This window comes from Harpia harpyja, chromosome 11 (assembly GCF_026419915.1).
Source record: "Harpia harpyja isolate bHarHar1 chromosome 11, bHarHar1 primary haplotype, whole genome shotgun sequence".
In the NCBI taxonomy this organism is placed as follows: domain Eukaryota; kingdom Metazoa; phylum Chordata; class Aves; order Accipitriformes; family Accipitridae; genus Harpia; species Harpia harpyja.
In genome coordinates this window covers 20,041,622-20,069,252 of record NC_068950.1, presented here as the reverse complement: position 1 = coordinate 20,069,252, position 27,631 = coordinate 20,041,622, and the positions used below count along the sequence as shown (strand labels likewise).

The 27,631-nt window shown below is 41.2% G+C and overlaps 1 protein-coding gene across 2 annotated transcripts in view; it reads right to left on the bottom strand.

Moving 5' to 3' along the window:
• Positions 1-26,014, bottom strand: part of CRB1 (crumbs cell polarity complex component 1) — a 114,691-nt gene extending 88,677 nt beyond the window's left edge. For both annotated transcript variants that reach the window (XM_052800877.1, XM_052800879.1), the window contains exon 1: positions 24,540-26,014. In XM_052800877.1, the coding sequence (XP_052656837.1) occupies positions 24,540-24,615 (76 nt within the window). In that variant the 5' untranslated portion in view covers positions 24,616-26,014. The remainder of the gene's footprint in view (positions 1-24,539) is intronic.
• Positions 26,015-27,631: the final 1,617 nt, after the last annotated feature.

Here is a 27,631-nt window from a genome sequence, read left to right as displayed (position 1 = left end):
GCTGAACTGATTTCTGCTGTGCAGTCCCAACAACTGTATACACTCTATCTGAACATAACTTTAATAGTTTCATGATATGTCTCCATATTCCTATCTTCTGAGTCTGTAGAAGAGTAAAGACATGAGTGTAAAGAGGTGTTCCTTCTCCCTTTAGAAGTAGTGAAATTTCTTTTTAGTTGAATTCACACAGCAGAATTTATTCTTAATACTACAGAAAACAGGATTCCTCCACACAGGGACATGGGAAATAAATAGGAGGTGAGCAACAACCATGATACATGGTGGTGGGAACCTGGGGGCCAGCTTCAAGTTTGCCTTTCTCTCAGCTCTTCAGAGGCAAAGAACATGGAAAATTTATTGTGCTCAAGATCTGAAACAATTTTATTTAGGTAATAAACTTGATCGCTTATAGGAAAGATTGGGTGATTCTGCAGGTTAAATGTCTTTGTCTCAAGGATTCAGTCAATACCCTTCCTGCCTGCAGTGCTCTGAGGGCTTCATTAAAGCTGGGGACATCCTCAGCATATAACTCAGGATACAGAGCTGCGTGTGTAAAGATCTCTCCTGTGAAATGAAAGTTTTTGCAGAAATAAAGAGAGAAAACCTAGGTGGCTTAGTTAGGGGTGTGAATTATGTCTTATACTTTAAAACGTTATCCTGTATTGCTTGCCCTTAGTGAGGTTTCTCAGCACACCTAGATGAACTTGTTTGGATGGATGGATGGATGGATTTGTAATGTTTTTGTGAAAGGTGTTGCTCCTGCCTTGCTCCCAAGAGGTACAAACATGGCAGCATCAAGCCTTTTAAAATTAATGGAAGCATAATCTGGTGTTTCCAAACCTGGTATCGGAACCCAGTGAGGGGTGCAAGTGGTGCTGGAGAAGTGGAAAAATGAAAGCAATGCTTGCACTTGGAAGAATACCACCTGTATTCACAGCTATGCTAAGGAGGAAGGCTAAAACGTACACCTTGGAAGCAGAAGCATGGCAAAATAACAAGGGAAATGGTGCCAGAGCCAAAAAGGGTTGCAGAAAGACCAAAGCATGGTCACTTCTCTGCAACAATGGGGGGATTTTCAGGAACACAGAGGGAGTAACACAGCATAAAACTGTCAGTTTGTGAGTTTGGGTGAAATCCAGTCACTCCTGGTTCTGTTTGAATTCCAGGTAGTGGAAAATAGGGAGCAAAGGAGCTGTTGCCTCTTAAAGAGGCCAAATTTCACCTTGAGAGACACAAGGTCTCACAGCTTCTCTGGAGTCTGGAAAGAGTTTATGGCACTTTGCCCTTGTGTAAGACAGAGGCTCCCAGCTCCCATTGAGCTCCTGGCTCCCACTGAATTCAGCCTCAGCAAGGAGCTGGGGGCTTGGCTGGGCTGGGAGACGCTGCCCCTCACACAGACCAGCTACCGCTGACTTGCAGTGCTGAGATTTCATTTAGGTCAGAACATGCAAGCAGCTGTGCTACCACTGTGCTCAACTACTAACATGGGAAAGAAAAAGCAGTCAAAAGTGCTGCCAATTGCTGCTAGGTCTTTGATCTACTGAGCTTGGAGTAGAGGGACTAAAAATTGAATACAAAATTGACTTCAGATCCAAATTCTGTGTCCGTGTGTTTGCTTTTGAAAGCTGTTAGAAGGCATCCTCTTCTTTAAAACCACCTTTATCTGTGGTTCTGCTGTCTACTTCATTAACTCTTTCCTTTTCATAATACGAAAACAGCACACAGCAGTGATTCCAATATACAGTAGCGCATAAGGGTGCTTTGATTTTAAAACATAGCCTCAGATGTCTGTAACACTGAGCCAGGTGTGATTTCTTTCTGTGAGTCAAAATTGGATAGGCTTAAAGCCCTGATTGTTAGAAATGCATCATACCAACCTGTAACCTGGGGCAAGAATTTCTCTTCTGGTGAGGGATATTTTTGCCTCCACTTTGCAAGTCACAGACTTCAGAAAATTAGGTTTTCCCCTCTGTAAGTCACGCTTAAATTTTGGCTTCAAGAAAATATGTATATGTTCATTGGTCAAATGCACTACACTAGTAAATAATAGGGAAAATGTTATTGTCAGGTGTATCACACAGGTATATGTTCACAGCCAAGTTTTGATGACTCCCAATTGAACATAGTCTCCACAAGCACTTGTTTTTATGGCATTCAGAAAACCGGAAGATCCCATCAAGGCACATCACATCAGATGCACCATATCCCTTCTGCAGAGCCAAATCTCTAGCAACAAAATGCACATTCAGAAAATAATGCTTTTTAACATACTAGAACAGGGGCAAAAACATGACAAAACACATAAGGGTTTTTATAGATCTATTCCTTTTCCCAGCTGGCTTACTATGCTCTGCTTTGAAGTCTGTAAGGAAATGAATATTTTAAAGTTTCTAGGTGCAAAGCTGTGTACTGATGTTGAGATTGCCTCCAGTAGGTTCTCAGTAACACAGCTGAGAAATAAATGTTGCTGAAGCCAACATAATGCAGCGGAATAGCAAGATCAGCTCCAACTTTAGACTAGCATCACACTGATATCCATAGCCACTGGAGTGCATGCTGTCCCTCTAGGCTTGCTGAATGCATAGTCCTTTTCTCACACAATTTCAGTTTCATACTATGTAACAGTACTCTCATATCAAAATCATTATGCTGCTTCTCCTGTCTCCCCAGAATTTAAAAAAATAATCAGCCCTGTGGCAGATTAGCGTTATGTTGCTGGAAATACAGTGCACTGTGATTTAAATGCCACAGGAATCAGAAGAAAGCTTCAGTGCAGCTATGATGCACAGTACATACAGAGAAAGCAAGGTCATTCTTTTCCACTGTGAACTTTGTAGAGGAGTTCACATTCCAGCCCTTTCTGTTATTTACTAAATTCTTTTCAATAGAAATCACGCACGATTAGCTCTGTGTGAGCTAATTACCAATTGGGATTTAGAGACTGCTTGGGAAAAGTCACAGCTCCTGTATTTTGGGCCAGTCTAGAGCCTAACGGGGGGGGGGGGTGGGAGGGGGGGGGGGGGGGAACTGGCACAACCAGAATTTCCATCTGCTATCCTGCTGAGCTCCTGTGCTGAGAGCAGCTACCAACAGGGCCAAGGGCATAACACTGGATCGGTGAAGAACAATGATGTGATCGTGATCTGCACAAGCTGCCCTCACTGACCTCATACAGATAAAAATCAGTCACAGGCCCAATAGAAGGATGCTAACTTTTGCAGAGGGCTAGACTTTTGAATGCTAGTTTCATGTAACAGTGAAGCTCCACATTGGTCATGGCTCTGACAGAACATCAGTGGTAGCTTTCCTGACCTGCAAACAGACTGTATTGTAGCATCCTAAAAAATCTACTGACCTGTAACAGAGGAAGAATGAATCTGTTTCATGGTTTTACAACATTTTATTTCTGGAGTAAGCTCAGAAGCAGATCCAAGTAAGACTCTAAACTACAGGATATGAAATTACTAGTCTCAGTCCACAGACCACCATGGTTTCCTCTCCCCTGGTTTCAAGAACTGTTCGCTGATTAATGGCAAAACTCTATGTCCACCCCCAGCACACTATATAACCTGCAGAGAGGTTGTTCCACCAGCACCCCCTTTCCCTAAGAGCCACAACCCTCTTCTTGTCCATACTACAATCCTAGAAAGGACTGGCCAAGCCCTTGCTTGATGACACCCCAGAACTCGATTGCACCTGACAGCAATGCAGTGTAATCTAATGAAAGAATGAAAGTTAAATAAGAGCCAAGAGAATAGCAGCTGCAGGTCACATTGTCTTGTCTGTCATATGAGAACTTGGATTGAATGGAGTTTGCAGGACAACAGAAACTATTTCTGTGAGAGGTATTCACGAGTTTTTGGAGGTTGCTAGGAAAATCAGAATTCTTATTCTACTGCTATCTACAAAGCAAGCCCTCAGTTTGACATTTACTGTTCTGTTCAGATAAGAAGCTGGCTCTATCACATGGTTATTTATGCAGCTCATTTGGTTGCCTTTCACTTTGCAGCAGAACGTGATGACTAGTCTGTCTAGTGGTGATCACAGCAAAGTGCACTGAGCTTGTGACACTGCCAGGCCAGACAGGGCGGGTAGACCTCCTGCTCTCATCAGCCCTGGCATATTTTTATGTCACAGCACTTGTCTGGCTGACTGAGTCACCTGATGCCTTTCTCAGAGGGTTCAAGGCTATAGGTGTCACACTAGTCCAGATGCCCTACTGAGGTGACAATTTTCCTTCCTTGTCTCCCACATAACAATAACAGAAAAAAACCTTTGAGCTATAAAATTTATTCACAAACCCCTTTTTATGCCTGATTTTTGGAAACTTTAACAAATAAGAGGTTGTATGAAACCCTGAGAACTTAAGCCCCTGTTTTTCACACACAGTCTACTCCATAAGTAGAACAAGGTATCATAAACTAAGGCCCAGCAGCATCACTGAATGATGTTTTACATATTACTGTCCCTTATAGAATGGTTTGCTTCTGCTGTTATCCATAAGGAACCTTTGAAATTGGAAGAACTGGAAAACAAAATAAATGTTCTGGAGGTAGAAGAGAGTGGGCAGAGTATTACCAGCAATACCATTGTTAAACAGCAGTAAGTTATCACTTGCCAGCTGTACCACAGTGAAGTAATTATGTGAGTTCTCCTATCCCATTCAATACATTAGTAAAAGGCATTCTTTTCTAACTAGGGAATTTCCTAGGATTTCTGCTAACACGTTTTTCCATTGCAATTGCAATGGGCTGGAAGCATGCGGGCAGTCCACTGATGAAAGGCTACAGTTCAATGGCTTTAGGAAGCCTCAGCAAGGTCCTGGCCCTCCTTTGCTTGTAAGCTACTTTTTAAGGTCAGGCTCTCACCCTTGGTATCTGCCTGGCCGTGCACTCCACCGATCCAGTCCTGGAGCCTGACCTGGGCTTGACCTCACTACAGACCTGCCTGGTGATCACTGGACCACAGCTTGACCCTGGTTACTCTGCTCCAGAACTGATCCTGATCCTGACTCATTGACTGCTGCATCACTACAGACTTGTCTGGCCATCACTGGGCTGTAGCTAACTCCAGCTGCCATTACCTGCTCTGCCTGCCTTGCTCAGGTCCAGTAGGACTGATCTCTTCAAGGTAAGGCCACTGCCCTGACTGCTCTGCTGTCATCCTCAGCTCCCAGATTCCCTTCCCTTGCAGAGCAGCCCACACTTGTTGCTCCCTGGCCGTGCCGTGCCAACCTGAACTGGTTTCCTTAGCTTAAGCTAAGAAGAATCTCAAGCTGCAAACCTACACGTGCCAGACATGGAGAAGAAGGACATGTTTTGGGTTGGGTTTTTTTAAGTGTTACACTGAAGTGTTAGTGCTTTCAAAGCACTTTCCATGCTCAAAGCATTGTGCAAGCATCCTAGAGTTCAGGGGAATTACACCAACTGTACTAGCATGAGCCATGCAGAGTCAGAGATCTCACAGGGAATCTCTTGGCCTCGCAGCACTGATCCCAGTCTCCAGTGTGTCCTTTGAGGAGGAGTGACTGACCCAAAGGAAGAGCAAGAGTAGGTATTGAAACCCACTCTATAATTAGGGATGCCTTTCTCTGAAACCTTTGTAAGATGCTTCATTGTAGAAGTAAAGCAAACCCAGAATATTCACCAGCATCAGGGTATGCCCAGGAGCCTCCGTTGGGGAACACACTAAGTAATAAGCCTTTCATATTAGAGAAATATCACTAAAAGTCAAATTGTTTCTATAAGCCTAATGTGGTGGTGTGTTTTATAATAAAAATGTCTGCCACTAGGGCATTAAATACCTGCTATAAATGAAGAGGTACCCAGCAAACCTTCATCAAAATTAGATCAGCGAGATTTTTGCCAGTAAAATGATACAAAATTCAAAACCATGAATAAACAAACACTATCCAGTAGCAATCAGTATAGTGGTGTCATTTCTTGGAGGGGTTTTTTTATTATTTTCTTTCCCTGTTAATATTCTCCTTTATTTCCTCTGTTTATTTAATTTACGTAAGAGGTAGATCTGACTCCTTGTCTCTCCTTCCTTTCCTAGTTCTGACTTTTCTGCCTTAGATTTTTTCCATACATTCTCTTTTCTGCCTCTGAGGCCTGACCCAAAGCAGACTTGGATTTACAGGTCAGCAATGGGAACTTACAGTAACTTTGTGTAGCTGGTAGGTGAGCCTGCAGTAACTGTAGCCCCAGGACACAAGGTCACTGGTGGCACCAGCTCGACAGGGTAACACAGATTCCTCCAGAGTTGCGCGGAATTGCTCCCACTCCACGAAATGATCCAGAGGACAATAAGGATGGTCTGGCCTGCTATTCCCCTGGATACAAGCTTTAGCCATCCCTGTTGCATTGACAGGCGAGATTTGCATCACACAGATCTGCTCTTAAGACACAGGGAGAGCTCGGGATGTTGGTGGTGTAGTGGCTGAGGAGTGGAAGATAAGATTAGCAAGCAGGAGGAGAGAACTAAAGCCTCCACAGCTTGACATCGAGAAGCTTTCTCTATCTGAAGAAACTTTTGTGCTATACAATGATGAAAAAACCAGAAGGAGGAAGGGACCTTCCTCGCAGTGATACCAGTCGAGACTTACCAGTACAGAGTACATTATAGGGCAGCATCCTGCCCCTGCTTTGTATTAAATTATGCTATATAAATAAATGAGATCTGTGTAATAGTAAAGGTCTGGCCAAGAAAAAATTAAATAAGATTTGATGGCAATAATGAATACGTGATAAATATCTAGTGACTATCTCGCTGGGAGCATTTTTTGCAGAGAGCTCTACGACGGGGCTTGTTTTATGATCCCAAAGGGCATCATACAACATACTGTGCTGAGAGACTGCAGAACAGATTGGGAAGTAATTCTCAGTACTTAATACCTGGGGATTCTCAAAAGCAATTTTCTCTTAGGATCACATTTCCTTTGATCATTGGGATTATTAATTAGAGATAGCCTTGAACAGAACAAGGCACTGTTACTGTACTCCTCAAACAGTGCCTCATTTAAAAGGAACCAAATATCTTAATTAGAAGTTCAGCTGTGGTTTTTTTTCAAGACACTTTGGTATTGATTTGACCGTGGTAGCCTACAGTAACAAATATTATTCCATTAATAATCAAGGGAGCTCGTAGGTATAACAGTGTAGGAAGCAAGCCCCAAAATGTTTGTCATTCAGCTTGCTAGGGCAGTTGGAGCATCACCATCCAATATAGCATTTAGACTATGGGTTATAGTCTATAGTTCAAAAGTGGTTGCACTTATGTGGAGCCCTCTTCTTTGTGCCATTTTTCTTAATTGGAGCCAGCCCATGCTTCATCAAGTGATCTCAGGAAGATGCATTTAAAGCTTACTTTTCTCTCTGAATAAATGGAAACATATTGTTTCTGCTAGTAATTCTTTAGGCTCATTTTGTCTCTGTTCTGGTTTTGACTTATCTGTGCTTTAGTCATCATGATTGAACATATGAAATTAGCCACAAAATTAACCAGATGAGCATCAGTTTGTATATGTGCATGCTCAGTTTACTCTTAGCACCATGTGTTCATTATGAGATGTGTTGATTCATTCTCATCATCAACAAATTATGTTCGTTGACTGAGAGAGGTTTATTTCTGTAAATTCTGATGTCATGAGAAGCTTTTACTAACGTTTTCTTCACCCTGCAATCTTAAATATATGTGCTAGAGATACATGCAGGAATTACTGTATTTTCCATGTACTGCATTCATGGATTACATCTGAGAGTGCAGAAAGTTTAGTTCCCCAGCAATGTGGGTGTGGGGGTGGCTATGCAGACCCAGGTGTGGGTCTATCAGCAGATTACAAATTAGCACCTCCTTGCCCCTCCTTGACTCCTTAGGGAGCTGATGTGGGTGGAAGGGGGATGGGTTAAGGTTTCTTATAGCTCTGGAGCCCAAGTTTGTGCTGTGTCATTTGGGCCATCTGTTGTCAGGCTAGCTCTGCAGTTTGAGAGATGTTGGTGAAGAGCCCAGAGGTTCAGCACCCGGCCACCAGCCCTGCGGTCTCTGAGAAAGGCCTTTGGCTCTGCAGCAAAGGTAACAAACTTCAGACTGTCTTCCCTCCCTAATTAACTTAGGGAGAAGAAAGCAAGCTGCAGTAATGGAGCAGGAAAGGGGCAATTATGTTCCTTCTGGAGAACTAGTGCTTGTCTGATCTGCAGGGAACACTACACATCACCTACAGAGCAATGTAGCCTGCCCTGCTGATGAGCTCTGTTCTGCTTTGCAATGGATGTGCTTTCATTACGTTTTTCAGGTAAGATGCAGATTGTATGCATGCAAACATAATATAAAGTAGCTTTTAAAAGTATTTTTTGTATTACCTAGGTATTCTTGTAAGTACCAAGAATCTGGATTAGTATCAAAACTGTATATATGCAGGGATTTCTTTTCTGAAAGAAAAACCAACCCCAAAACCCCAACCACCCCACATGGTTCCTGATGACTAGAATTCCTACTCAAACAGTAGCAATTTTGTCAAATTGTTGAATGACAAAGCTTACTCTGTCAAGTATATGCGTGGTCTTTAAGCACTTCAGTGTGTCCCTACTATCCCAAAACAATTAAGTAGTTGCTTGGAAGTTTAATTCAACCAGAGGAACACTTAACAGTTACTAAACTTACCCCACTTGTGCTGGGTTTTTTGCCTGTTACCACAATACTCGGCATTTGTTAGATTGCTAGGGAGTGATGCTTTCTTTCTAGGCTACTCTCTTCTAAGTTGTGAACCAACAAAATGAAATTCTATTTTATTATTAGCAAAGGGAAGTAATGCTCCAGTTAACCTGTTGTGATATTCTTCTTCCTCTGCCACCTTTCCTTCCTGGCTGCCCACAAAAGGGATCCCAATTCAAATGGCAGGCTTAGGAGAAAGTGTAGCTGGAGAGTTCCTGGAGTCAGCATTTCACAATAATCCAGCATGCCCCACTCCCTGGGAGGTGAACTGAAGTTGCTCTCAAAAAGGACCTGAACTCACGGCAGTAAGAGAGGTTGTCATTTAGGAACACCTGAATTTCAGGTACAGAATCCATAACTGCCAACTGACTTCTTTGAGATGGCTTTTGCCAGCTTTGGTTGAAGTTTTTATAAAGCAGTTTTTATTAAAAACTCACTAGGAATATGGTTTTGAAAAAGCGAGATCTTGTTTTCACTAGTCTGTAATTCTTCAGTTCCTTAACAATTTTCATAACACTTTTCCTTTTTCTTCTCCGCATTGTCATGCCTGTTTGCTGCAGTGATTGAGTTTTCATAACTGTCAGAACAATGTCAAGACAATGTGAAGACAGTGTCAGGGCAAATATAGAAGGGTGACAGTGTGAAGGAGGGAAAGAGAAAAGAGCTGTCAGTATTCAGAGTGCTCCGTAGAGAAAATATTTCAATGATAAGACCATTGTCACCATGTGCTGAGCAAGAAAGAGAGAATAAAGTGGAGATATTTAAGTTACTGCACTATGAACGTCTGGATGACAACTTGGAGTTAAAGGCAGACTTAAAAAAGCAATGTGCAAGGATGCCTCTCTTCCCTAACTCTTGTCCCATATTAGCTGCTTGACCATGTCCAGTCCCTAATACCCTATCAATAGGACACCATTCTGATTTAAGCTTCTGGCATATTAATTGGCAACAAGCACACTTTTGAGAAAGTCAAAGAACAGGGATTCAAAAATATTTTTTTTCTCTTTGTAAAAGCATACCTCAGCATGGAAAGATATTCCATCGCCCACCTACAGGAAGGTGGAGGGTTTTCCCAGTTGATGTAATTCCAAAATACTTTCTTGGGTGTCATGAGCCATGACCTCTGCTTGTGGCATGCTGTGATTATGGCAACAGTCTACAGCGTTATTTAATCGCATTCAGAGTTCAGTGCTGCAAGGTGCCGAGTATCCTGCTCCGATGTCAGTGCAGTATTAAGGTGCATACTTAATTCAGCCCCACGGTGTATTTTTTCCTGAAATATCCTTGGAAATGAGATGCATTTTCAGAAGGACAAATAAGGCACAGATTTACAGCCCGTATGGGGCTAAATTCTGGCACCAAAGCTCTGTACAGCAGTACTTCTTCTCTACTGAAGGCTCATGCACAGTGGGGTGCTGCTCACCTTTAGAGCTGTTTTCAGAATTTAAAATTAAGCATTGGTCTTACAGCAAGTCTGTGAATTTTCTCTTTGTGCATGTGTTCTGTGCTTTCCTCTTCAGCCTTAGAGGTGGGGAGAATGCAGAGTTTTCTCACTATTTCTGTCCTGTTTCTGAACATCAGGATGATCAGATATAAGAGGGTTTAGATGGACGATATCATTGCAATTCTGGAAAAATAAAAACCCTGCTGTTAGTGACTTCTAAATGACTTTATAAATCCCACGGAAGAGGTTTAAGAAAAATGAACTCCGAAATAGTTTCCAGGGAATAACATGCCATAAAAGCCTCAAAATACTTCAGGGGTAGTATTTTCAGATATAAGAATTACATGTTAACTATTTGAAATTGAAAAGGCTAAGTATTTTCTATATATTGCATTTAAATATATTATAATTTATTTTAAGTGGGTTGAATAGTTAATTTTTCTTACTTGTTGCCTATGAAATAACTGAAAATAACCCTAGAGATGCTTGCTATTCCATTGTTATCCTATTCCTGTACTATGCCTATTTGCAATTCATGACAGCATGAAGTCTAAAAGCACCAAACCTGGGTGACTTTTTTAGATGAACTGCAAATTTTATCCATAGCTGCTGCAGCAGCAATGCTTTAAGCAAGCTGTTTAAACTGATTGTAGTCCAAGTTATAAATTGCTAAAGGTTGACTTTTCCCCCTTGCCCAGTTAAATTTTGTTAACCTGAAAATAGTCAGACATTTCGAATTGAGCATCAGCTGGAGAGGAGTGTTTTTCTTGCCTGGGGCTCAGATGCCCCCTCCCACTAGTGTTCACACCTCAACCATGTGCCTCTAGTAATCACTGAATCTCACCAATCCTCACAAAGGAAAGTCTATAGGCTGGCAATTTAGTGACTACAGAGCATATTGATACCTTCACAAAAGGCGGCTATGAGTTATCAAAGAAAAGAAGTGATACACAGAGGAAACCCTTACAGTTAGCAATGGAAATCACAGATGCAAGGACTGCCTGCATTTGTTGTAAGAATGAATAAACACTTAATTTTTTTATCTTAAAAAAAAAAAAGAAAAAAGAATACTTGCCATATTACAGATCTCAGGCTGAGAAATCTGGAAAGTGTGTGTGTCCCCTCCCTCCAATATATATATATTTATGTGTATGTATAACATAGGAAGTGAGAAACACAAGATCTAAATTTAGTGGTTTGAACAGGGAGATCATTTGGATTGTATTCACAGCTCTCTTGCTGCAAGCAAAGTTGTCACCTTGCCCTTCTCCAGCTCAGCATTCTCACCTGTGAGATTGAGATGCTGCATACTTGCGGGCTATGAGGTTCAATCTGCTTATGTTTTGTAAAATATGCAATACACTTCATGAGGAAAAAGCTGAAAGTATTTTTATGGAAAAAAATTTCTCTGCACATTTGCAAGAAAGAGAATCTGAAAGAAGCCTGTTCTTCCACACTTGCATGACTGCTGGTTTGGGGTGCGATCACACCTTTAACAATAACTTTAAAGTCAGTAAAAGTCTTTGAGAGAGTCTAAACTGGTGTTTAAACTTAAACTCTTTGTGCAAGTGTAAGTGCTAGGAGGACAAATGAGTTTTACAAGGTGAAATGCTGGACTGACCTTGAACACGAAAGCAAAGCCCTCACTGTTAGCACAGAAAAAGTTACATTCCAAGACTTCACTTGAGAAGCAGAACTAATTAGAGAAGATTAACAGAAATGAGGCATGTAATAGCTGGAATAGGGTATGACTGCAGTATGAAAGGCTGAATCACTGGACCTCTCATCAAAGTCAAGATGTTAAAAATGCTAGCATTTTTTTTAAAGGCAAGTGACAAATTTTGCTGATGTTCCTGTGGCAGCTGAACGTTCATGATAACATTCACGCTCTGTTCTGCACATAGGAGTTTCCCCTGTGTTAAGACAGTTTTCAGCCTTGATGTCAGGATACATTTCTGAGCATGGGGTCTTATTCAGGACCATGTTCACATTCCTACTACTCTGCAGGGGGTCCTGGAGGGAGTCACCAAGTCTGCACTAGAGTGGTAACACAGTGGAGATTTTAGAAATTTTTTTAATGAAGCTAGTAACTGATTTTTCTGTCCTTTTTTTTTTTTCCAAATGCAGTCTGAAATATACTTTGCAGTCTTTTTCCTCTTACTTTGCACTTCCCAATTTTTCTTCTTACTAACCAGCTTCCCACAAACTCTAATGATCTTTTTATTACTGAATGGTAATAAATGTTCCAGAATTGGTTGGACAGCATTTCTGATATATTCCCTGAAATGACTGCTTTACCAGCACTGTAGTAATGGGCTCAGCTAAACTGCAAATGGTTCACATAACCGTTCACATGGAATAGATGGGGGTGGAAGGGACTTCTGGAGATCATCTAGTCCAACCCACTTGCTCAAAACTGCATCAACTAGAGTAATAAGCTCAGCACCTATTACCTATGATATGTCTACTTCTCAGAACTTTCCATAATGATTTCATAAAAATTCCTTATCTTTGGGAAGCCAGGTTTACTGTAAGCGTGAGTAACCACATGCCTGTGGTTAATGGAAGTGTTGGTGCTCATCAGTGATTGCAGAAAGGAAGCAGTCACCCATGAAGACCTGGAATTCTTCAGACTGATTCAGAGCCATGGTATAAAAGACGCACAGGCTTAAAAGAAGAGAGGAAAATCAGTCTCTCAGCTCTCTGGATGTTTGCAGTTACGTTAATAAAAGTAGAGGAAAGGGTTCCCCTGTCTGTAGAAAAGTTGACACAACATGTCTGAAACTGAGGCGCAATTAGTGTTGGCAAGTCATTGTGTGGCTTTCCTCTAGAACAACATGTTTCTATGCTAGCCCAAAGAAGAAATGATGCAATTCAGGATGCAAACACATTTCTGATTGCTGCTTATCTGTTACACAAAAATCCCTGCAAAGTATAATAATAGTCTCCATTTACTTTTAGTAGTAATGAAGAATGCAGTTCCCTCAAAGTTTAGTTTAAGAGCTGGGATATAATGAGCAGAGGTCATTGTTGCCAGCCAATCAAATCCTTTAATTAAGAGTAAAGAATGTAGTCCTACTTCTGATGCATCTCAAGTATCTCAAAAGGCATAATTCTCCATCTACTTGAAAAGAAACCACTCTTGATTACAACCACAAACTTCTTGGTTATGTAAAGCAAAGCCATGCTGGTCCTGACTGGACATAGCACAGCAGCATCTTCACTGAAACGAGTTGACTTGGAAAGTTAAACCAGAATAAATAAAACTGAAATCAACTCTGCTGAATCCTACTTGCGGAATATCGGAAGTACCTACAACATATGTATATCTTGCTGCAGCAAAATCATTGTCAGCTCAGAGATGATGGTTGGGGATACAGCAGGTCCACTGTAAGCTATTTTCCTCAGTCACTGGGCAGTGAGAATGCTTACAGAGATCTGTAGGAAAAGAAAGTGCCTGTATGAATCTGTGAAGTGGTGGGCACTTCCCCAAACAAAATGCAGTATCTGAAGGAGTGTTTATGGCTTTTAGGCTGTAGTAGAAGTGATGTAGTAGAAATAGATCTGGTTTTGTTCTGCTGTGTGCACAGAATTGAATCTTCTTCCTTTCTTCTTTCCATCACTTGTCAGATCATTAGGTCAGTCTGTTTGCTGGAAAGATTTTTATCCAGCTTCTTCAAAGGTGTTCAGTGCCAGTCCTTCCTTCTCCTGTTTAATCCCATGAAACTTTTGCTCCAAACACTTCTCAGTCTTGTCACTTCACTACCAAAGTTCTGAGTTGTCTACTTCAGGAAATCCAATGTTCTTTGGAAACAGCCTTTTGACTGTGAAAATGGCAATTGATTTTAGTCACTTTACTCTTCTTGCACTTTTCCACAAGTTCCAAAATGGGTAGATGTTAGACTAAATTGAATCAGACATTTAAGACGTACTCGAGAGAGAACAGAACAGATAGTTCTTGTTATATCGAGCAGAGGGCCTTTTTACATGGACTGAGGCTTGCAAAATGTTCAGTACCATTAGTAGTGAATAAAGAATTACCAATGTCAGCTGTGTTTAATGTGAGAGAAGGGATGGGTTTAGCTAGAAAGTCTGGATTGGTGGGTCCTACAAAATGTTAGCCAGATATTTTCTTTTTGCGATTGCATTGTAGAGGCACCTATTTGGATTCTGCTGTTATGATATATACTGCTCCAAATACATACACAGATAGTGATCAAAGAGGCTTGGATTATCATTCCCACAAACACATTTTTCATATTTTCCTACCTTTTAAGGTAGGAATCAAAGTGGAGCTTTACTTTCAACATTCTTTCAACTTCTGCTTTTTATATTGAACAGGGACAGGAAGAGCCTACAAGGCCCTGACATATTTTTGTCCCATTCAATATCTCTGATGTGATCTCTGATATATCAGTGTCATTCTCTGGCTTCTTCTCTCAGTGTCATTGCATATTTCTTTTGTTATGCAGCCTCTGTTTGCTTATCTTACAAGATTGGTGCCTTTTCTCTCTGTACCTTATCCATGAGGCTATCAAAGGAAGCAAGGGGCTGCTGGAGAAAAGCAGGTACAGTTAGGACTTCTTTTCACTGTGTCAGACCTCAGCAGTCGTTTTTGTCCTTCTTGTAGCTCTTGAGTCAGCAGACTCAAAGGTGACTACATACCATGTGGCCATACCTTGGCCATTGCAGTTGAATTGCATCTCAAGTGGCCCATATTTAACATTTCCAGAACTCTGTGTGTAATTTTCAGCTCCAGTTTACTCTTCCACCCCACCAAAATGGGATCACCAGCAGATTGCTGTGGTATATTTAGCATTGCCTGCTTACATTTGAGAGAGAGAGCCTGGAAAGCTGCCTGTGTAAATAACAAGGTATAGGTAGGTGAGTGCAGACAGAACTCCTTTTTGCATGCTTTGAGCCAGCTCTAATCCAGGTGCCATTTAGCTGTATTAGCATGACACAGTGCCTGATCTAACATGCTCTGTCTCTCAGCACAAACTTGCATTCAGCACAGTGCTAACGCAGCTACACCATTTCTGCACCAGAGGTGGCTGATGTCCACGCTGCAGCAAGGTGATGTGTATTAGTTCAGGCATACTCTCAGGGGCTCTCTTTCCAGCTGTTGGGAGGTTGGTGAGTTATACTGTAGACTTGAGCCTGATGTCATCTTTCGGCTGTGTGGACACTTGACTATGTTCAGATCCATGGATGGTTAGCCATAGTGGGAACAGTACCACAGCTGCTTTTTAAGTACCTACAAGTTGCCACAAAGCTTAGCAAAACACATCTGAAGCTACTTCTGTATACAGATGTCTTTTCAAGTCTAGATTATTACAGTGAGTGTTTTGGATTCCCTGCCATGAGTAATCTGTCAGTGCGGGTTACTTAAACTGCAGTTGCTTGGATCCTTGCAGACTGATGACTGTCTATCTTTCTACGTCCTTGCTTTGGCTTCCTGTCAAATTATGTTGTTTTCAAAGTCCTCTAGCTCACATTCAAAGGAAGGAAGAAATGTGTGTCAGTCAAATTCAGAGCTAGGGCCCTCCTTGTGGAACAAGAGCTAATGAAGTGCTCTGTACCATCCCTGTTGGAAACCCCAACAAGGGAGATCAGGAACTGTCAGGGGAAGAGCGTGACCAATGTGTGCTGCCTTTCATCTACTCCTATAGCTCTCCTGGTAGTCTGAATGTGAATTAGAGCAGCTCTGGGCTTAACTACTTTAGAGGGCAGTCAGCCTTTGGTAGTCCCACAATATAGGAACATAGTAGTACCTCTCAGAAACTGTCAGCAAAGGAAATGTCAGGCCATGGTGTCCATGGTTGAGTACTTATGTTGGGGTACACAGGTTAGTTTGTTCACCCGTGATCTTGATCTCAATCACTGTGACTGAGGGCACTTTGAAAGAATGCATCCTGTCTGCAGACTCCCTGACTAATGCAATTGAAGATGCTTTGTCTGTCTCATTATTCGAGGAAATGTTAAGGGAACAGGATTCCAGTATGCTCAGCCTTGGGCAGGCAAGCAAGAGCAGTAAAAAGAAGCAAGGAGTTTCTCCCCCCCCCCCTCCCCAGCATCCACCCAGGCCACAATTATTCAAGCACAGCACTTCCCAGCACAGAAGGATGCACCAGGCAAGTGCCCTGATCCTTAGTTGCTGGAGCGGGGACACTGTAACGGGTTAGCAACCCATGCCCCTTTCCTACCCACAGAAATATTTAGCCCTAGAAATATTTTGATTTCTGTCCCCATTGATAAGATTTCAGGCAGGCAGAAGCTGCCCTGACCCTGAAGTTGCAGCAGCAACTGCAGCCTTGCTTTGTTGATGCCTGGAGAGGAATGTGTTTTGCTCAGCCTGGAGGAGTCCTTTAGAGCTCCAGTGGCAGCTGTGTGGTGTGTGTCACTGCTGCCTGCAGAGAAGCATTGTCAATTGGAGTATTTGTCATAAGATGGAAGCAATTTTCTGTTGACCCATTTTATGGGTGAATAAATATAATCAATATAAAGTAAACATAAGAATCTCATTGGAAAAAGGCTTATCCGGATTGTTTTGGGGTTTTTTTTTTTTTGCTATTTGCTGGTGTGAGAGGGCTTTCATACATTATGGCAGCATCAATGGCTGAGGAAACAGAAAAGTATGGTGAGAACTGATGAAACATGTCAGTCTCTAAAACCAACAAATTAATCTGTAATATCAATCTAGAAAATAATATGTATCATTCATCTACTTGCTGCCTACTGTCTGTGACTCTAGATGAGTCAATTAGGTTTAAAGGCTTCCCTTAGAAAATGTAAATATCGGGACCTTTTTCCCTTTTGGGGCCACTGCAAAGGGAATAATGAAGGTTGCCTAGAGATTGAGGCATTGTCTAAATGATTTTCTTAATGCTGAGATGTGGATTATAAAAAAACCCCAAAAGTAGAAGTATCCTTGAGACGTCTTTGGCTGCAAACCCCTGTAGGCAGGATCAAAGGCACTTAGATTGTTATTTCTCTAACTTATTTATTAGAGGGAATGCACTGAATATCAGGAGTTAAGGAAAATGGACTAACACATATCCTTTTATTGCTTGGTAGCTGGCAGGATATATACTTTTTTTTTTAAACCTTAATGTTTTATAAATAAGTGATTTTTATTGTCATAAAAATAAAATGTTAAGCTTCTCTTAGATGAAGCATCAGAGTGAAGACTCCTAGAACAATGTTAATTTGTTGTAGCGTGTTCAGAAAGGCCACTTAAAAGAGTTTCCTAGGAATTTCCTGGTATTTGTTTTGGTGCAGTATGTTCCAGTCTTGCGTCGCCTTTTTATATGGAGTGAGACGCTGGCTGTAAAATTTAGGTTCAGCAGGCAATCCATGTTTTCCATTTCTTTTCAGGTTTTTTGACCGTGAAAATTATACTATTAATAATCCATTCATTAATGATATTTTCTTGCATTGTAGTGCCAATATATCAAGTATACTCAAATTGCAAGTAAAAAGATAAGTGATTTGGCTCCAAAATCTGGAAATCAAACTACCTGATCTCTAGCATGGGGGTACTATCTATCCCCATTGGAATGAGTGCCTTCAATAGCCAAAGTGCTAATTTAAAGCCTAGGGTACCAAAAAATTAAAATTAACTACTTGATGTCTCGAAGAATGAGAGTAAACTATTTTCTCACTGAAGTTTAGGCAACAAATTTGTTGTTAATGCAATAAACAGGGCTGGGTTCAGGGCTGCCTTTGTTTTGAACAGCAGATAATCCCCAGTTGTAATGCAGGAGAGAAGGGAGCCATCCACTTGCCCAGCCCAGGAGCTGTGCCTAAGCTGCCCTGGAGCCTCAATGCCACCACGGCCCTTGGGGCAAGTAGGGACCTGTGCTTTTCTGGGGCTCCATCATCCGAGGTCTTCACAGGTCACCCCCAAGGTGGGGCTGACTGCCCTTCATCTGTGTAACACCAGATGTGAAACAGCAGTCTGGGCAACCTTTGGCAGATATTTATCTAACCCATTCATTAAAAAGTTCTCATATAGAGATTTAATTATCCTTCAATTGGGAAAGTTCACTCAAATCTTCCCTGCTGCATGTGGAATCTCTTATTTTGCAGAGCCTGCCCTTCCAAAGGTCACAGGGAGCAACCAATCTCATTGTCTTCCTTGATTGCCATTCTCTTTTGTGTAGGTAAGACTGTAATCATGTCCTCCCTCAGGCTTCTCTTCCCCTGACCCTTTCTCATAGGGCACATCTTTCTAAATGTCTCCTATTTTTGCTGTCCCTTTCCAGCATTTTCCTGATTGCCCCTCTCTCGCTCACAGCAGCACTCAAAACTGGATGTAGCCAGTACTGGATAGTGGATTGATTACTCTCCCATGTCTTACATGTCACTTTCCTGTCAATGCATAACAGCAAAATATTTGCCTTTCTATACAGCTTTTCAATAGGGAAGTACTCAATTTGGCCATCGAGATTTGAGCATTCTCTAAACAGCACTATTTTTTTTTTCCTGTGTTTCCTCCTGCAGAGAGGAAAAGGTGTAGTGAGTTGCACTGGGACAGGACTCCCTAGGTGTCCTAGGTTAATCAACAGTAACACAGGGGAAGAAACTTGTGGATAGATAGATATAGATGTAAACTTTGGGTGGAGATACCTTTGAAAGGTTTATGTATTTATTAAAACATCAGGTTTATGTCCTCTGCTTGTATGACACACTTTAACATTCCAGCATCAGCTTCTCCAGTACATTATCACTGATGCTGCACAATATATCAGTGTTTCAAGATCCGTGCAAGGTCTCTGCTGCTGGTTGAGCATGAGTGATAAAACACCCTTTTGCCCAACCTCCTTTCTTTCCCATCAGACTCTTTCCTAATAGGTCATTAGTCACAAACAACGCCCACTTACAGAGATTGATCAGTGTCCTGGCTACAAAATTCCCTTTCTGTTCCTTGACTGTGAATACATCATTCAGTGTTTTATCCTGTATTGCTAAAATCAATGTTATTTGATGGCTGAATTTTCAAAGATGCTGATACCTTGCATTGTAATTTCTGGATGACTAATACAGGACCTGGGGAAACGTTTAGCCTCCAGAGGTTCTCAGTGTCAGCAGTTCCCATTTTACAAAGCACACAGTAGAGAGGTTGTCTGTAACCTGGTAGTCTTGCTCTGCTATTGGAATGGTAGGTGTAGCACCTTAAGGATGCCTTGTAAGAATTTGAATTGAGAAGCTCAAATACAGGTATGGTTGGGATGTTCTTAATGTCACTTTTATGCAAATGGATCCATCTTGCAGAAGTTACTTCCTTGTTTAAAAGTTATGGGGTTACTACTGTATGTTCTTAGGATTTTGTTTGATTCCAGAGATGGAGATGTTATCCATAATAAAATATATAAGTGAAAAGGGAAAAAAAACCCTAACCCAACAGCCTTATAATTGTGTCAAGGAGCTGTTGCTTTAAATTCACTTAGGATGATGGCAAACATCTGAAAGACATTTCTTTTTTTATATGATATAGATGCAATGTATGACAGCTGGGACAGAGAGAAAGCTGCAGGTTCCTGGTGCCTGTGCTCAGACATTGCTGATTGCAGCTCTGAGAAGCACTTCATGAGCCTGTGCTCCACAACAGGCTCACGAGGATCTGCTGAAGTGCCGAATCTGCTATGAACTCATCAAATGTGCATCCTAGCAATACTTTGCTGGAAAGCTACTTGCATCGTCTGAGTGTGCATGAGGGATAAGCAGTATGAGCAAAACCACAAATCTCTTTATAGTAGAGCTTTATTCCTAATGCAGTAATTAAGCAGTAATTCAAGCTGTGTGAGTAATAGGAATAGTTGCAGGAAATTAAAAGTTCTTGTCCATGGGGAGAAATTGCATAGTGCCAACACCTCAGAGGGGCAGAAAAGGGGTGCAAATAAAGCTCAAATATTTTGCTCACATTAACAGCAATCCCACATTAAATTCCATTCTTAATTTATGAACATTTGGAAGAACTATTATGAAGTAAATAGTAATTTTTTTCAGCTCTGCTGAAAGGTCATGAAGTCATTAAAAAGGAGAAAAATAGTTTTGAAATTATAAATTTTTTTTTTACTGAATTTTTGCCAAAAGGAAGAGAAGATAATTCTGCGTTAGTGATAGATAATCTATCGTAAAGCTTGTTTAAAAAAAAAAAAAAGAAAAGATGAGTTGTTGGATGATGGATTAAGATAAAAGATTCTGAACTTGCATTTGATGCTAGACAGAATCACTTCCAAAATCGATGCCTAAATATACCTGTATTTATCATAATTTCTTTTTGTCTGTTTCTTAAGCAACTGTCTGCCCAGAGTTATCTGCTGGCAATTCCTGTTAGACAATAATATGGCAGCAGTTAGTTACCAATTTTGTTCTGGATTTGGGACATGCTTCCTGTCAACTATTGTATGTAATGATTCATGGTCCCTCCTTATACAGAGCTGACCATCTCTGGATACCCCCCAGATTACTTTTCTGTAAGTAGTTCATTTGGTATGATTTGTGGAAACAGATTATGTTCACAGAACACTATATAAAACCAACTTGTATTGAGGGCTTGCATACAATACTTATAACCATGGGCACAAGGCATAAATGCATTTGCAGATCTGTACCGCTATCTTCACGTTAAGGGAATGCGGAATACTACTTCACATACTCTTATCATTACAATTTTAGGCAAAGCCTCAAACTTCCTCTGCTTATAGGGAGTCCCTAGGCAAAAATAACTGGTTCTGTGTAGTCTGACATCTTCATGTTTTGTGTTTCGGAGATTGTAAAAAAAAAAATAAATAAAAAAAATAAAAAAGGGCAGGGAATTATAAAAAAGGTATGTACTACCATAACTACCATATATAAGACTTTAGCACCTATGGGCTGGAGAAACTCTTTGGTATATAAAGTAATGACTGGCAATGGAAAGATAATTAGTATATTTTATCTGATTTAATTTTGCCCCAATAAAATAAAATCTACCAGTGTCAGCAAAAAAGAAATTTTCAACAGAGAATAGAGGCACAGGATAAATAAGAAAAGAAAGTACAGTTTTCTTTTAATCAATTCAGAGCTCTATCGGTAAGCCAGTGTGGGAAGGAAACAGCCTGTGGAATATGTGTTTTGCAGAGCCCTGAGAGACATGCAACACATGAATGTGGGGCTAGATTCCAACAATTTGCCTACACCTTGCCACAGGCTTGCTGTGCTGGTGCATAGTCGTGGTGATGATCTCTGTGGTGATGTCAAGAAGACAGAATGGGAATTAGGATAAACACTGCCAGCAAAGAAATCCTGCCCCTGGGTGGGTGTACAGTCTCCACACCTTCACCAGCAGCACCCCTTCACCTCAGGGATATGACAGCACCAAACATCAGAGCAACCTGACGGATGCTTTTGCCCCAAGGCAGGCCAGTATACAAACAAGAAGGCATCAAGGTCTCTCCAACAGGCTCTTTTTTTCTGTGCCAAGAGAGGACAAAGACCACAATCTTTTTGGAAACATAACTTCACAAGACGAAACTATACGTGCTCTTTTTTTATCAAGTACATGTATTTCTGAGCACCCATATTCAAATTTGTACACGTGCTGCACCTGACAGCATCAGGTATCAGCTGGGGCTCCAGTAGACTAAATTAAATTAACTACAAATGGTCTTTACAAAAGCATTTTATACAACTGAAATAAAAAAAAAAAAATTGATATTGTTTGTAGGAAGGCTGTGATTTACACATTGAAATCCCTGTCATTGTACAGTTTGATGTTAAGTGTTGTTACTGTGACAATACTGGTAAAATGCCATTTTTACTTATCCTGGGGATTCAAAAGGAACCACAAGTGACAGGACTACATTCTTTAATACCTTAGTCTTCAGCTTTGTAGAAGATTTATGTGTAGCCACAAGACTTTAATAAAAGTTTACCATCTATTCAACACTTAGTATTTAACACTCAGCATTGTACAGGAATTAAAGAATAGTATCTCATAATATATACCAAAGTATGCATTAGCTATCTTACAAATAAGAGAGCACACAATTATTTTAATAATGGTGAACAACTTTGTATTTCTTTTTAGTTCAACATACTCATTTTATGCTATATTAGAATATTTTGTTTTCATGTATCCACATTCCTGAAAAATGCTTTAATTTCATCGCAACTATTACTAAAAGCCCTACTGTCTGTATGGGACACTTCTCAATGTATGCATACCTCTATTCACCTCAGGAAAATGGATGAGCTGAAAAAAAGCTATATGCAGATATATTTTTAGGAAGCCTTGGCTTCTAAATACTCTTTATTTCCTAAGTTGTTTAGAATAAATAATTATAAGGAACACTTTAAGCAGGACCTAAGATTAGAATCCTTTGGGGGAAGACAAGTCTAGTAAATTGATTTTAAAAATATAATGTCTGATATAACTTTTATAAATATTGGCACTCATCTCTGTTCTGTTTTATCCTCAGCTTTTCTATCTTGGCCTTTCTCAGTTTTAAGTAAGGAAGTAATTGCAGTCAATTCTTCTGCTTCTATTCCTGTTTTATCTGTTCACAGTTATGTTTTTGTTAACAGAAATCGTTAGCAGTTTCAAATGGCACACAAAGTTTCTTGAGAGAAAATACCTATCAAGATCATTAAATACACTGCATCGATAGATACAGATACGGTCCTGAGCCTGATTCTGGCTCCTGCTGTATCTGCTCCATCCTGGTATATCAATTTGTATCACATCAGCCTGCAACAGCCACAAATCTACCTGAGAAGGAGAGTCCTCCAAGACTGAAAAGCCTCTTGCTTGAGACTAGCCATATGGCCATAACCCAGAGAAAACTCATCCCACATCTGAAATGTCATCCCAGCCAACTGTGCTAAGGAAAAGGCACAAAATGACATATAACTACTTCTCCCTCCTTTGGCATCTTGCACTGAGCAGAGGTCACTCAAGGTCAAAGCCAAAACTTGGGTTTATCTGCTTTGTTTTAACTGATTCTTCGGGGGCTTTTTTCTTGTTTACATTCTAGCAATGTTTTCTTTGTGTATGATGTTTTTAATGTGACCTTTTTAATTTTATAAGCACTTAAATTTTTATTCCCTTTCCCAAAGCCTTTATATTTGTTCTAATTTGCCTGCCTCATGTGTAAATGAAATTTTCTTAATTAATAATATTCCCATTACTTTATTTTTATTAGATAGCAGACTCTGTCTCAGAGACTTTCTGGTTGTTCATCCTATAGTATGCAGACTTTAAAAATTGCTTTTTGAAAGTGGAGGATCCAGTCTCTCTTTTTTTCAGGCTATGTCCTGTTGTGATTTAATTTAGAAAGAACACTTTGGCTTCCCTGATTCACATCAGTACATGCCCAAGGAACAAAACTGTTAGGATAAAAGGATGTTTCTACGACATTGTGTATTTTTTCCTATATCTTAAAGTGTGGGGTGCTTTTTTCAGGGCTGGTTGATCCAACTGCATCTGTTTGCTTTTCAGTCTTTAATTTATGTTGGGCTGTAAACTGTCCAAGTAACAATTTGAGTGACGCAGCGACAGAAGGTGACCCAGATTACACAACACTGTACGCTAATGCCAAGCCTTCTTGTTTAATGGCAGCTGCTCAAAGCTTTGTCTTATTGCGATTCACATTCAAGAGACACAAATCAAACAGCCCCCTCAGGCAGACACACATCCTGCCTGTCTTCATTTTAAACATGTTCAAGAGCTACTGCTTTTCATACACATATATCAGCTTCACCAGCTGAGGCCATTTAGCCTCCTTGGCTTGTATTTACTCTCAACCATCTGACACAATTATCAAGGAAACCCATTGTGACTTCCAATATTTTGCATACTTCTGTTTATGTGGAAGTTTGCTGAGAATATTTTCTCTATAAAAATAGTTGGACTTTTACACTCCCTCCCTCATAAGGGAGATATTTAAAACACCAAATGTATCACAGTTGTTTAATAACTGATTTCTCTATAGATTGCAATTAATAAAGCAAGGAGTGCTACTAAAATACATAACAGGATAAATTAGTCTAGATTTTAATCAGATAGGTTTAAATTTACTGGATGAATGGTATCAAAATGCAGACTTTAAAGTATAGGTACAGTTTTAACACAACATTTTATTGCTGTACTTTCAATATGTGAAGTAAGGCATTAAAAATGCTTTCATTCCTGATTTTAAAAAAAAGTTTCAGCATGAAGATCAGGAAAGCTATCATGCAATGAGTTCATACAACTTAGTTTCATGGACCAAATCTTTTTGGCATCTCCATCAAATTTTTAAAGCCTTCTGACAGCACAAGCTTCCTGCTAGAAGTGCACATCTAGCCATCTACCCTGAGGACATGTCAGAACAATAAGAAAAAGTGCAAATCTTACTTTTTAAATGGATGAGCAGCAAAAAACTGAGGTAGAAGATGAGTAGAGAGTTAATCCTTGAATGAGCCATATTCATCTTGATAGGACATTCTTCACCGAGTTGTCTGTTGTCCAAAGGGCTGGTGCTGATCCTCACTGCTTTCTCCTCATCTCGGAAACTAAGGTAATACCCAAGGCACCCTGTCCCCTACTAGCCACCTTTGCCTGTGCCCCTCGTCACTCTGTTCACTGCAAACCTACAGACATTGATTCAAAAGGCAGTTGTGCTTGTTAAGGTTTTACTTCGGCAGGTCTGAGTGACTTTTCAAACCTGGTGCAGATTTGCCTGTGAGCTGGACTGGAGCCTTTCCCCGGCTTTCTGCTGCAGATCTGTGCCGTGAATGCTGCACTCTGCCTGGCTGACACTGCGCAGCAGATAAGGCACAGCACTCCCTTACTCTTTCAAAATATATCACTCATTATCTTCTACTAAACCTCCATTACATCACACTCCTTCTGATTCATAGTATAAACACTTTATGCTTTCTTGCATAAAGTCAGCTAACAAACATTTTCTTTCTGCATTTTTTCTGCATCTTACCTCATTAGCACATAAAGTAAAACGATGAAACATCCCCATTCTCAAACTTTTTTGTAGTTAGATATAGCCTGTTCTCCTCCACAACCTTTTTTTGTTTTTGTTGTTGTTGTTTACACTGGATCTAAATGCTTTTGCCATCACTAAAAAGCATAAAAATTAGGAGCTGGCACAGGTCCTCTGAGCTTCATGAGGCTGTGTTGTAATTTTGAACTGTTCATAGAGGAACCAGTCACTTAGAGATTCAGGAGATGACATAGTAAGGTTGATGAGAGAAGGGGTGGGGGCAGGGGATGGAATCCATTTCTTTTTAGCCATGGCTGGCCTTAGATAACTGTGGCTGGTACAAGTGCAATGAGTCTGCCCGTACTCAGAGGAGCCTTCCCCAGCTACGACAGCAGTGCAGCACTGTGGCTTTTCACTGCCGTGTGGCACAGGCAATGCCCTGTTTCTGCCTAAAGTTGTCTCGGTGTCTAATGCCTCATCCATTGACTACAACTTTGTTCACAGATATTAAAGCCTTGGCCTGGGCTAGCAGAAGGGAACAGAGAAGGAAGACAGCGACAGCCCCAGCAGCCATGTTCAGATAGTACGATCCCAGTACAAACTTTGGCCTTCTGGCACCTTGCAAACCCAGGCACTAAATTTGTGTGTTTACTATGGGTAAGCTATACCATCGCAATGATTGCCATAGCATCATTCGGGCTCTGAGGCCAAAAAAGAGGTGAGCTGCCTGTTTGGCAGTGGATCTCCTCTTTCCACCATCTTCACTTTGACCTGCCTTCCCAGCCCCTGGCCCTTCGTGCTTTGCTGCGGCGACTGAATTAAGCGCTCAAGCTATCCATACAAGATTCCCTTTATTTCACAAAAGGATCAAACTTATATATGTTTCAACAAAGTTCTAGAAAGAACTAATGGCATACAGCCAATACTAACACAGGAGCGCATATCTGGCTCAGCTGGGATGTTTGCCAGTCCTCAGAACAGTTAAAGATAAAAACATTCCATGCACATACTTGTGACTGTCTTCAGCCACATCTTCCCAGTCCTACACAAGGCCATCCTCCAACCTGACCTTGTAAAACTAGTTCTTCAAGGCTTGGCAAACATGCAGCACAACAAATTCTAAAGGTCACTCTTGAAAACAAATGCCAGGTGTTCCGAGCTGCTCCCACGTCTTCCCCTTTTTTGTTTAGGAACATCAGATTCACAAGGAAGGCAGCGAGGACTCTAGCTTCAAACCAACGCAATCCTTGTACTGCTCCTCAGATGATTCTGATTGCTGCACACACACAAATGATTAATAACCCGCCAATAGCAATACAAATTCAGATATACAGATTTAAACCTTCAAACCATGTTTTTGAATTTAAGCATTTAACACTATTAGACAATTCTTTGAAAAACACCTTATTCTGCTAATTTTGTATATTTCCCATTTGATCTTGTACTATCTGTGCAAGATCTTAGATCTCTCCTGCAATATTAGTAGAAAATGCACCTTGCAAATGCGCCTTCACCTAATTCCAATCACGTACGCTTTCATTCCTTTGTAAAGGAGTTACACAGAGCCCTTGTTTTTGAAATTCCCAATTACAATGTAATTTCATTCTATTTTGTAATGCACTTTGTCTGTCTCTATCTGATGGGTTGACCCTGGCTGGACACCAGGTGCCCACCATAGCTATTCTATCACTCTCTCCTCCTCAGGTGGACAGGGGAACGGGAAATGAGGTTTGCGGTCAGTTCATCACACATTATCTCTGTCGTTTCATCCTCCTCAGTGGCAGCACTTATCACACTCTTCCCCTGCTCCAGCGTGGGATCTCTCCCACGGGAGACAGTCCTCCATGAACTTCTCCAGCATGGGTCCCTTCCACGGCATGCAGTCCTTCAGGAGCATGCTGCTCCAGCGTGGGTCCCCCACGGGGTCATAGGTCCTGCCAGAAAACCTGCTCTGTGGGCTCCTCTCTCCACAGATCCGCAGGTCCTGCCAGGATCCTGCTCCAGCGCGGGCTTCCCACAGGGTCACAGCCTCCTTTGGGCACCCACCTGCTCCGGCGTGGGGTCCTCCATGGGCTGCAGGGGGACAGCCTGCCTCACCATGGTCTTCCCCACGGGCTGCAGGGGAATCTCTGCTCCGGCGCCTGGAGCATCTCCTCCCCCTCCTTTTTTACCGACCTTGGGGTCTGCAGGGTTGTTTCTCTTACATGTTCTCACTCTTCAGCTGCCGTTTCTGTGTATTCCGCAACCGCTTTTCTCTTCCCCCTCTCCAGCTGTTTTTTTTGGTTGATTGGTTGGGTTTGGGTTTTTTGGTTGGGAGGGGGGGTTGTACACAGAGGCAATACCACTATCACTGATTGGCTCGGCTTTGGCCGGCGGCAGGTCCATCTTAGAGCCGGCTGGCATTGGCTCTGTCAGACACAAGGGAAAACCTCCAGCAGCCCCCACAGAAGCCACCCCTGTAACCCCCCGCTACCAAAACCTTGCCACACAAACCCAATATGCTCCAAGC